The sequence below is a fragment of the Bufo bufo genome, chromosome 11 (assembly GCF_905171765.1).
Source record: "Bufo bufo chromosome 11, aBufBuf1.1, whole genome shotgun sequence".
NCBI lineage: Eukaryota > Metazoa > Chordata > Amphibia > Anura > Bufonidae > Bufo > Bufo bufo.
The window spans coordinates 86,792,844-86,805,272 of record NC_053399.1 but is presented as its reverse complement, the minus strand read 5'-3'; the positions used below and the strand labels follow the sequence as shown (position 1 = coordinate 86,805,272).

Here is a 12,429-nt window from a genome sequence, read left to right as displayed (position 1 = left end):
ACTGGGTGGAGCCTGCCGGCGTCTCCTTCTCCCAGGATGTAGCGCTGGCCAATCGCAGCGCTCAGCTCATAGCCTGAGAGGGAAAAAAAATTCTCAGGCTATGAGCTGAGCGCTGCGAGTGGCCAGCGCTACAGCCTGGGAGAAGGAGACGCCGGCAGGCTCCACCCAGTTGAGCCGAACAAATGAAGATACCGGAGCCTATACCGGAGAACGGATGCGGCACCCAGGGATACTAATAAGTGCAGAGAGATCCCTGGGCGCCGCTCTCCATGTCTGTATGCTTAGTTTTAGAATTTTTATTCTAGTTAAAGGTCCTATTTAAACGTATTTTATTAATTTTTTTTTTGACTTTTTGGTGTTTATTTTTAATTTTCCCATGTCATTATTGTTTAAAAAAAATTATATAATCCTGCACTTTTTACACTGGTCATTAGGCCAAATAATAGGTCATGATTTTCAATTGTTGCCCAGAAGTTTTCCTCCACAGTGGATAGCCCTCATTCAGTTGCCTATCAGCAGTTATCCTCCAACAGTGGATAGCCCCCATGCAGTTGTCTGTCAGGAGTTTTCCTACACAATGGATAACCCCCATTCAATTGCCTGTCAGGAGTCTTCATCCACAGTGGATTAGCCCCCATTCAGTTAACTGTCAGGAGTTTTCCTCCACAGTCTATAGCCCCTATTGAGTTGTCTATCAGCAGTTTTCCTCCACAGTGGATAGCCCCCATTCAATTGCCTGTCAGGAGTTTTCCTTTAACTTTGGATAGCCCCCATTCAGTTGTCTGTCAGGAGTTATTCTCCACAGTGGATAGCCCCCATTCAGTTGTGTGTCAGGAGTTTTCTCCACAGTGGATAGCCCCATTCATGATTGTCTATCAGCAGTTATCCTCCACCTCAGATAGCCCCCATTCAGTTGTCTGTCAGGAGTTTTTATCCACAGTGGATAGCCCCCATTCAGTTGGGTCTATCAGCAGTTATCCTCCACCTCAGATAGCCGCCTATTCAGTTGTCTGTCAGGAGTTTATTCTCCACAGTGGATAACCCCCATTCAGTTGCCTGTCAGGAGTTTCCTCCGCAACAGATAACTTCTGACAGACAACTGAATGGGGGCTATCCACTGTGAGGAAAGCTTCTGACAGACAACTGAATGGGGGGGCTATCTGCTGTGGAGGAAAACTCCTGACAGACAACTGAATGGGGGCTATCCACTGTGGAGGAAAACTCCTGACAGACAACTGAATGGGGGCTATCCACTGTAGAGGATAACTCCTGACAGACAACTGAATGGGGGCTATCCACTGTGGAGGATAACTCCTGACAGACAACTGAATGGGGGCTATCCACTGTGGAGGAAAACTCCTGACAGACAACTGAATGGGGGCTATCCACTGTAGAGGATAACTCCTGACAGACAACTGAATGGGGGCTATACACTGTGGGAGGAAAACTCCTGACAGACAAATGAATGGGGGCTATCCACTGTGGACAATAACTCCTGACAGACAACTGAAAGGGGGGCTATCCACTGTGGATGATAACTCCTGACAGACAACTGAATGGGGGCTTATCACTGTGGAGGAAAACTCCTGTCACACAACTGAATGGGGGCTATCCAGTGTGGAGGAAAACTCCTGACAGACAACTGAATGGGGGCTATCCGCTGTGGAGGAAAACTCCTGACAGACAACTGAATGGGGGCTATCCACTGTGGAGGAAATCTCCTGCCAGACAACTGAATGGGGGCTATCCACTGTGGAGGATAACTCCTGACAGACAACTGAATGGGGGCTATCCACTGTAGAGGATAACTCCTGACAGACAACTGAATGGGGGCTATCCACTGTGGAGGATAACTCCTGACAGACAACTGAATGGGGGCTATCCACTGTGGAGGAAATCTCCTGCCAGACAACTGAATGGGGGCTATCCCACTGTGGAGGATAACTCCTGACAGACAACTGAATGGGGGCTATCCACTGTAGAGGATAACTCCTGTCAGACAACTGAATGGGGGCTATCCACTGTGGAGGATAACTCCTGACAGACAACTGAATGGGGGCTATCCACTGTGGAGGAAAACTCCTGACAGACCAACTGAATGGGGGCTATCCACTGTAGAGGATAACTCCTGACAGACAACTGAATGGGGGCTATCCACTGTGGAGGATAACTCCTGACAGACAACTGAATGGGGGCTATCCACTGTGGACAATAACTCATGACAGACAACTGAATGGGGGCTATCCACTGTGGAGAAAAGCTCCTGACAGACAACTGAATGGGGTCTATACACTGTGGAGGAAAACTCCTGACAGACAAATGAATGGGGGCTATCCACTGTGGACAATAACTCCTGACAGACAACTGAAAGGGGGCTATCCACTGTGGAGGATAACTCCTGACAGACAACTGAATGGGGGCTATCCACTGTGGAGGAAAACTCCTGTCCCACAACTGAATGGGGGCTATCCACTGTGTAGGAAAACTCCTGACAGAAAACTGAATGGGGGCTATCCGCTGTGGAGGAATACTCCTGACAGACAACTGAATGGGGGCAATCCACTGTGGAGGAAATCTCCTGCCAGACAACTGAATGGGGGCTATCCACTGTGGAGGAAAACTCCTGACAGATCAACAGAATGGGGCTATCCACTGTGGAGGAAAACTCCTGACACACAACTGAATGGGGGCTATCCACTGTGGACAAAAACTCCTGACAGACAACTGAATGGGGGCTATCCACTGTGGACAATAACTCCTGACAGACAACTGAATGGGGGCTATCCACTGTGGAGGATAACTCCTGACAGACAACTGAATTGGGGCTATCCACTGTGGAGGAAAACTCCTGACACACAACTGAATGGGGGCTATCCACTGTGGAGGAAAACTCCTGACAGACAACTGAATGGGGGCTATCCGCTGTTTTAAGGCCAAAAGTGCCCCTTAGTCAGGTTCAATTTGAATTTCTGGGCCAAACAAGCCTCTTTGTCAGGGTCCCCGAAACGCTTTGTTTCCTGCTTTAATAAACCTGTTTTAGACGTTCTTCTGTGCACTGTTACGTGACACGTTGGGGGAGATAGTGCATGCAGCAGACCGTTGTAGACTCTTTCTGAGTTTTGTGCCTCCTGCAGAACCTGTCCAGTTGAAAAACCCAATCGGCATTGGATGTCCTGTTAGTAGCAGTTCTACGCTTTGTGCTTCTTTTTTGTTTTTTATTGCATTTTTGTTACTGTTCTCAGGCACTGTATGGTGGTAATATTTAGGCACTATATGGCAATGTTCAGGGGCGTATTGGCCATAGACCTTACAGGGTAATTTTCCACGGGGGGGCCGCTGGCAGGGTACATAATGAGCTCTCAGCAGCAATTAACGCTTTGAGAATCAGGTATTCAGGTACTGACCAGCGACCGCACAGGCCCTCCTTATTCATCTGCCTTGGCCCACATCTCACCTCCTAAGCTCCTAATCAGAGACAACTGAGGAGGAGGACAGAAAATTGTAGCTTATGATGGCCACAGCAGAGGGACAACTTTTGGGGCAATATATGTGCTGCTCTGTGGTATATGATTCTGCAGGAACAGTATTTTGCACTATGGTATTGCTGACCTGGCCTATTCGCGTTGCCCCGATTTCTGTCAATTTGGACCCAGTCACAACATGGGGCCACTTTTTTTTTTTTTCAGGATGACTTTAGGTTCCCAGTCTGCCCTGGCAACGTTATATATAGAAGAAGTCATCCTGACTCTAGAATGTGATGTAGTAGATCTCCTCTCTCAAATGCTTGCTGAATTTTCTGGTTACACCCCTGTCTATGATTCTCTTCAAGCTTATGTTATAGATTGAGTGCTCCTTTAAGAAAACAAAGCCCACACGTGTCTACTCTGTGAAATGTACATTTGTGCGTTACCTGAGCCGATACCATTTGTATAGTTGATGGAGTCATGTTTGGCCTAATCTTATCTCAAGTATTCTCCTAGTTAATGATATCTTAAGTAATTTAGAAATGGAGCACATTTTACCAGAAAGGAGATAAACTACCATGACTGGCGCCTGACCAATGAAGAGCGCTGACCCAATATAAAAAGCTACACAGCATACAGAACTGTACTCAGAACGTTAAGACACAAGAGAACGAGCCAGAGAACTGAGGTAACGATTATATTATCTGCATTGTTAGGCGTTGGTCATACAACCTAGTGCTCCTGGACACCAGGTTGTCCACATGGATGGAAGCTGAGCCGCAGCAACCAGGAATGGCCACTACAAAACGGTCTGCTTATGACACCATACATAGTTTTAGTTCCAGTGGTCATGACTCCTGAAATTAGCTGATGCCAAGTATCGGCCCCCCCACCTATCTTATATTGATGAACCTATCCTAAGGATAGGTCATCAGTATCTTAACCCCAGAAAACCCCTTCAAGTTCAAAACTAGATGTAAGAATTCAGATGAACTTGAATGCAGATGTGCTGGCAGCCAGAATAATATAAATATTATAGTAGACATTTAAGTGGTTGTCTCCAGACAGTTACTTTCTTTCCCTATGTTCTACTAAGGAACGTTCATCTCCATTTGCCCACTTTTTCTTCATGCTCCGCCAAATGTAAAATTAGGAAAAAGTAAAGGATCAGACTACAGAAGATTTGTTTTGTAGTCTGTTACCATGGAAGCATGGAGGCTGTAGAAATAAAACAGTACGATATTTGTAATCAAGATTATTTGCAAAACTGCATTATATGTCCTTTAAGACGCATGGAGAAATATCATAGGTTGGTGTTTTCCTTTAAAAGGGTTTTTTCTCACTTTACAACATTTAGAGTAATGCACAAATGTGCGATCTGCAGAGGTCCACACCACCTAAATCCCCCTCTGATCGCTAAAATAAAGTGATTTGACCTTTGTGGTCTCCTCAAAAGACAGAGCGTGTCAATAGCTTTCTGGTTCTGGTGAGAGTCTCAACGACCAGACATCTTGATCCTTAAAGAGCCTACCAAAATACATTTATCTTAAAAATATTCCATAAATGTATAATATGATAAAATGGTTGGGTGGCTTTCCAGATGTTTAATATTGATGACCTCTCCTCAAGATCACTCGGAATCCCCACTGATCAGTTGTTTGAAGAAGCTGCGGTTCTCCTGTGATTTTACCAAGCACGGCGCCATCCATTGTATAGTGGCTGTGTTTGGTATTGCAGCTCAATGAGCTGCGCCAAGGCCATGGGACCAAACAGCTGATTAGAAGGGGTGCTGGGTGTTGGACCCCCACCAATCAGATATTGATGACCTATCCTGAGGATAGATCATCAATATTAAACACCTGACACTCCCCTTTAACTACTTAAGGAACAAGTTTAAACATTGGCGCAGTCCCTGTCATCTATTTAGCGCCATGTAATAAATAACAGTTGGATTTGCAAAGTATCAGCGCTGTGCAGTGCTACTCAGCCCAGAATTCACAAGGAAAGATGCCACTGAATTAACTCTTTACATGCCGTGGTCAAATGTGACTGGACATGTAGGTAGGTAGACAGAGGGGGTTCACTCTTCAGACACTACATTGGCATCCCGTGCATAGTTACCAACTACATTGGCATCCCGTGCCTAGTTACTAACATTGTAGTTGGCAAATTTGGATATTGTAAGCACAACCCCTGGAAACGCCCCAAACTCACAATAGTTTTCCCACTTATGGATGGGGTTAAATAATCCCACCCATTTTCAGCCTGGACAGCCTGAATTTGCAGGGACTGACTCTGAAAATTAGGGAGCATTCCTGAAAATTCTGAACTGTTGGCAAGCAACTATGCCTGTGATGTGACTATGTGGTGCCAATGGTTGTCATAGCAGCCGGTGGCCTAACAAAGACCCCCAAGCCTTTCACGGCTATATGGCTATTAGGTTGTGTCGAAGGGACAGCGAATAGGTAGGCAAAAATGCTTTGGTATACGGAGTGATCAGATTGTGAATTCCCCGAATGGGACTAAAAAAATATGTTCACAGTACAGTGAGTAACATAAAAAAGCACAAAATGCTGCGGTAGAATTCTTTTTTTATTGATTCACCCCTACCTACAACAATAATAAAAAGTTAATAAGTAATTCTGGCGCATTCTCCCCCAAAAAGAGTCAATACAAACTAGTCAACCAGTTATATATACCCTATAATGATGCCATAGAAAAATTCAACTTAGCCCACAAAAAATAAGCTCTCCTATGTCTACATTGATGGAAAAATAAAAAAGTTATGGCTCTCGGCGAGATAAAATGAAAAAAAAAAAATTATTCATGATCGGTGGCGGTCCCAGTTTCTGGACCCCCATGGATTAAACAGGTATTGTCACGCCCCTGCCCTGTGAGAGGCCTGAGAAGATCTGACAGACTTGCTACACGTGAGTCTATCTGACAGAATGTTCTGTTTCTTTTTGTTGTGTTGTTGGGCAGGATCCCACCTCCCCACAGGTTCTGCTCATTATCTATTTAATGGTGCTATTTATACCCGCCTCTCACTATAGTCCTTGCGGTTTATATTTGCTTCTGGAGTTCTCAGCTGGTGTTTGTTGGATCTCCTGCTCCCCGTCCATCTTATGCTAAGTCCTATTCTTTCTCTTTTGCTGTGTGTTTTGGCGAGGCCTCAGGAAGACGCTGGTTCCTGCACCAAGTGCTAGGAACCGGTTGTCTTATCTCCAGCTCCCTAGCTGAGGGTTTGTTTCAGTTTCAGCTAGACTTAGGTTCCAGCGCATGAGCATTTCCACCTTTAGGATTTGCTCATGTTGTCAGCAGTCAGTGAAAGACTTAGGGATTGTCAGATGGTGACCTTTCCCTGTTCCCAAGCTTTGGGGCCTAGCCTGGTGTTTTGTTGCTTTTGTTATATTTGGTTTGCTTCCCTTCCCTCACCTACCGTGACAGGTATGCCCTATCTAGTGAATAGCAGATAACTTGTTTTTTTTACTAGAATACCCCTTTAAGGGGTTAGGTATTATGTACATAAAACTAGACAGCACTCTTAAAGGGGGTTTCCATGACCCAGCAGACCCCACAAACCCACCTTAATTACTCATGTCTTGCCTATAGAAGAAAGTTGAGTAGATCGATCGCTTTGGGAACTCAGGCACATGAAGTTCCTTGCATCTGCTAACATTGCATCCTTTACCAGGTTTCCGCTCTTGTTTATGAATGAGAAGTCACTTCTGTCGTGGGTGGGGCCAGAACTATTCTTCTCCCTGGCTCATGAGCAAACTCCTGAATCCACCATGTCTACGCACATGAAGAGGATTAGCTCTGGCCCTTCCATCGTGGGATGCAGAAGTGATGGCCCAGGCCATAGACTACAGTGGAAACCTGGTAAAGGACATGACTTTGGCAGAAGCACGATTTTAGAAGAGGTGCATCACATGACCGGATTTCTAAATAGGCGATCCATGCAACTTTGAGACAGTAAGTGTATTCGAAACTTTCTTTCATGGGTGAGTCATGTGTAATTACGTGGAATTTTTGGGGGCCTGCTGGATCCTGGAAAATGCCTTTAAAGTGGTTGGTCTATCTCACACATTGGTAGCATATCGCTAGGATATACTACCAATTTCCAATAGGTGAGGGTCCCAAAACTGCAGCTATCTCTAGTACAGCCCCAAGGTGAATGGAGAGTGCAGCGGGCAAGGGAAGCTACTCTCCCTTTACATCTATAAGGAGTGCCGAAAATTGCCGAGCACTCACATAGAGGTTAATGGAGAGTTGGCCAGAAATAGCCAAGCGCACTTACTCGGCTCATCTTCGGAAGACCTATAGAAGTAAATGGAGACCACATGTGCGGTGTGCTCTCCTCTTTGGTGGCCCCATTCTAGGTCCCAGAGGTAAGACCTGCACCCATCAACCATTGGTGGTATATCCTAGCGATATGCCACCAAAGTACGAGATAGGCCAACCCCTTTAAGGCTCAGTACCATACAAAGTACTCAGGTGGTCTTTTAGAGCAAGCTAAGGTTCTAAAAGAGCAGTATGTGATAAATATATATTTACCTACCTATGTTTTTAATGATTTTTGTTCTTTTGTTCCAGGAGATGAAGAGGATAATCTGGTTCTTTTTCCTTACAATTGTCCCTGGAATTCAGGGACAGATTGGTGAGTTAAAGGGATAGTGTCACCAAATTGTATACAGCATAGTTCCCAACAGTCCTGAATTTGCCGGGACTGTCCCTAATTTTCAGAGTCCCAGCAAATTTGGGCAGCCCCAAGCAGAAATGGACAGGGCTTATGTTAACCCTGCCTATAAATGGGCATTCACAGGCAGGTTTGGGGTATTCCCAGGGGTGCGGCTTATATGGCCCGAATTTACCAACTAAAAGGTTGGTAAGTATGGGCTACAAATAGCTTGAGGCACAAAGTTTATTCACAAGTAGATGAGAGTTCATCTCCACGACGTCACAGAGACCTATGAGTCAGTAACCCTGTGGTCGGGCCAGGACATTCATCCATATTAAGTGTGAAACTGGCCTAATTCTTATATGATTATAGTAACCTTGAGGCTGCATCTTTATTTGTGACTGTGGCATAAAACAGGAGCACGTTCAAAAATATGAGGTTTTACTGCCACCTTCTGGCTGTATTTAGCACATTTTAACCCCTTAAAGCTGTAAAAAACAAAACAAAAATCCGTTTTCATTTTTCCTCCCTGCCGTCCAAGAACCATAACTTTTTTACTGTTATAAGGGCTGGTTATAATGGTATTATTTAATTTACCATATCAAGTACTGAAAAGCTACAAAACAGAAAAAAAAAAATGTTTGTGAAGTGAAATTAAAAAAGAAAAATCTCCCAATTCTGCCTTTGCCCTATTGGTTTTCTAAAAATGTACTTTTATTCTGCCAGTCGATATGATTATATGGATACCAAGTTTAGATATTTTTTCTTATGCTTTACTACTTTTAAACAAAACTTTTTTTATATTTCCTACAGAGCTGTATGAGGGCTTGTTTTTTGTGGGGCAAGCTGTAGTTTTTTATTGGTACCATTTCGGGACGCATGCAAACTTTTGATAATTTCTTATAAAAAATTCGGAGTGGGCGAGGTGACCAAAATATAGCAAATTAGATATTAAACATTTTTTTTCTGCAGAATACATATTTTTTAAACCTTAATAGTCTGAAAGTTTTTGGCCATGGAGATGCCAGTAATGTTTTATTGTCTATTTTTTTTGCATTTTGAATACTTCTTTTTTAATTTTTGAAAAGTTTTACTTTTTTACCTTTATTTTTAGTCTCCTAGGAGACTTTGATCGCTTATACCATAAACTGCATTACTATAGTATTGCTGTCTATAGCCCTTGGGACTTTTTCAAATTAAAAGGGTGGTTTACTCTGGGAGGAGTGCCTTTCGGGCAGACCCCCCCCCCCCCCTTCACTCCACTAGACTCCCCACCAACACTGGACCTGAGGGAGGGAAGCATACTTACCTGCTCCTGGCCGCTGGGCCCCAGCTTATTCCGTCCTCGTCCTCCACTGCTGCTCTCCAGTCTCTACGTTAACATCCAGTTCAGCCACTACCAGTATTGCTGTCTATGGCCCTTGTGATGTCTTCTAAATAAAGGGGTTGTTCACCCTGGGAGACTTTTTGGGCACTTTTAAGGTCCCACGCCGCTAGACCTTAGGAGGGAAGCATACTTACCTGCTCCGGATGCTGGCCCCTGGCTTCTTTGGCCCTTTGCTGCTGCTCTCCAGTCTCTGCATGTCAACCTCCAGTTTGACTACTGCAGCCAATGACTGGCTGTAGCAGTGATGTGTCATAAGACGAACGTCAAACCGAATGTTGACACACAACAGCGGTGGAACAAAGGAGCCAAAACGCAGAAGCAGAGAGCAGGTAAATATGCTTCCCACTGCAAGTCCAGTGGTATGGGTGGATGGATCTATGCAAAAGGCCTCCCAGAATGAACAACCACTTAAGTCCTACCACATGTCATGGCCCAGATGGCCATAAGAACTGAGCGACACACAGTGATTTTGCTGGGTTGAGCATCGGAGCCTATAGAAGGCCCATGATCGTAGCGATCTCTGATTCTACGTGACCAGTTCCCCTTTAATTCTATTTTAGATCACACTGGCATATATGCAACGTGCCGCCCCCAGGGCCAATCGTGTTACAGGGTTATAGGAATGCCGAATGGTGCAGCCTTAAAAGTCTCTGTGTGTGTCACAGTGCTCCTACCTGGATACTGTCGATCCCCAGGGTTAGGCTCTGGAGCAATAAAGGGGAGAGTTGTAGGAGGTGGAGAATAAGTCAAGTCGAGTCCAGACTTGGTGAAAGTTCAACAGCTTTAGGCCTCATGCACATGACCGTTGTGTGTTTTGCGGTCCGCAAAAACGCGGACAAGAATAGGACAGGTTATATTTTTTTGCGGACCACACAGAGTGCTGTCCGCATTTTTTGCGGCCCCATTGAAGTGAATGGGTCCGCATCCGAGCCGCCAAAACTGCGGCTCGGATGCGGACCAAACTAACGGCCGTGTGCATGAGGCCTTACTTGAATAAACTTGCATCCAGACAATATTCGGTCTTTCTCTTGGTTCCAGCAGGTTTTGGAATAAACTGGAAGGCAAACTTGAATATTCTGCTTTATACTTCTGCTATGCTAAACTCCTGCTGCAGGAGGGGGACCCTTCCCCTTACTGCTACATCTTTCATGTCTTCTCAGCTCCACTGTCGAATCTAAACTGACCATGGTTTCCTGCAACCCTTCCCTTGGTAGGCAACAGGACTAGCCCACTTCTGCCCAAAAGGGGAGAATGGAATGGTAAGTTCCATTCTATCCGAAGGTCTCACTCTGCCAGATACACTGCCACCTGCTGGCTAATCGGGCACATTACATGAACATAACAGTTACATAGCAATATTATCAATGCACAGTATAGGAGGACCTGGAATAAATACAAAAAGGACAATACTGTTACCCATTAGAGACAGTAGCAGGCTGTAGGAATGAGGTACTACATATAATCTATGGTCTTCTTCCTTTACAGACATGAATGGCAAAGCGTTCTCCTTCTACAAGAGGCGCGTCGACCATGTGCGGCTTATTCCGGCAACAAAACACTTCACCGCTTTTACCCTATGCCTAAAATCCTGCAAAAGCCTAACGGAGCAGACATTGGTTGTAGCGGTTCCCAACTCAGAAGACAGCGCCGCCCGATTTCTCGTGACTGCTTCTCAAGACAAATTGTACATTAAATATAAAAACCAATATAAACAATTCAGTTTCGCCGACTCTAAAACGTGGGTCGACATCTGTGTGACATTTAATTTTCGAACCGGAAAGTTTGTGTTGTTGCTGGATGGAAAGGAACATGAGATTTTACTGCTAGGGGGCAGCAAACAAAGTGCTTTTCACGCGCAGGATATCATCATTGGGCAGAAGAAAGTCAAGCTGAGAACAGATGTGGCTGAGATAACAAACGTTAACATCTGGAGTTCAGCACTGACCGCAAGGGACCTACAGAGATTCATGAAGCAGTCAAGAGGGGGCGATATCATTGGCTGGCGCTCATTAGTTTTCAAATCCGACCATGCCGTCACCATAGAGCAACCAAGATGTTCGACAAAGGACAAGTTGTCAAATATTTTCCCACCCAAATAAAAATTTAATTAAATATTGATGAGCTATCTTTGGGATCGCTCATTTATAGAAGGTGGAGGTCGAAATCCTGCCACCGATCAGCTGTTGGCCTCTTCTTTGGGCCACATCCACCATTTACATGGCCAAGAGAATGGGACTGAGCTGAAATACCAAGCACGGTCACTATATAAGTATGAAGAGGTCACTTCAAGCAGCTGATCAGTGAGAATGCAGGAGTTGGACCTCCACCAATCTGAAGATCTTCTCTGAGGATACGGCATCAGTATTTAATTCCGAGAAAACCCCTTTAATTTTTTGATCTCTCTACCTTTACTTGTAAATGCCATATATTTTTCTATGAATGTACAATAATATTTGATTATCTGTCAGGTCCAATTCAGAACAGTCATCTTTACTATCATTTGAAAGGCCAGCATGTAGTACCCCATTTCCCCTGCAGTGGCCACTGCAAAGATGTATCTCCAGAATATACAGTGATTGCTGGGGATTTCAGAAGTATAATCAGGAGAAGATGAATTTTTAGAGTATTTTTGGATTTTTGTACACAACATTGAATTTATTAAATTTAAATAAAAATTCTGTTGTCTGTAGCTTTATATTCCATGTGTTAATCAAAATAGGACTAGATTACTACAATATTAGTATCCAAAAATAATCTACCAAGAAAGTGGAGAAATGTTATCACCTGGATTATGCTCTACAGTTGCACTCACTATTCTGCTGGTGGAGTCACCGTGTTCATACATTACATTACTTATCCTATACTGATCCTGAGTTACATCCTGTACTATACTCCAG

General features: G+C 44.4%; 1 protein-coding gene across 1 annotated transcript; it reads left to right on the top strand.

The window, feature by feature from the left end:
- The first annotated feature begins 8,061 nt into the window (after positions 1 to 8,061).
- Positions 8,062 to 11,713, top strand: LOC120982249. Its single transcript, XM_040412265.1, has 2 exons — positions 8,062 to 8,124; positions 11,018 to 11,713. The coding sequence occupies exons 1-2, from the start codon at positions 8,064 to 8,066 to the stop codon at positions 11,629 to 11,631; spliced, it is 675 nt and encodes a 224-aa protein (XP_040268199.1). The 5' UTR covers positions 8,062 to 8,063; the 3' UTR covers positions 11,632 to 11,713.
- Positions 11,714 to 12,429: the final 716 nt, after the last annotated feature.

Bases quoted from the DNA above. Each gene is read 5' to 3' on its own strand.
- LOC120982249 (XM_040412265.1), top strand. From the start codon at position 8,064: ATGAAGAGGATAATCTGGTTCTTTTTCCTTACAATTGTCCCTGGAATT. The intron at 8,125-11,017 runs GTGAGTTAAAGG...CTTCCTTTACAG, and splicing joins TGGAATTCAGGGACAGATTG to ACATGAATGGCAAAGCGTTC.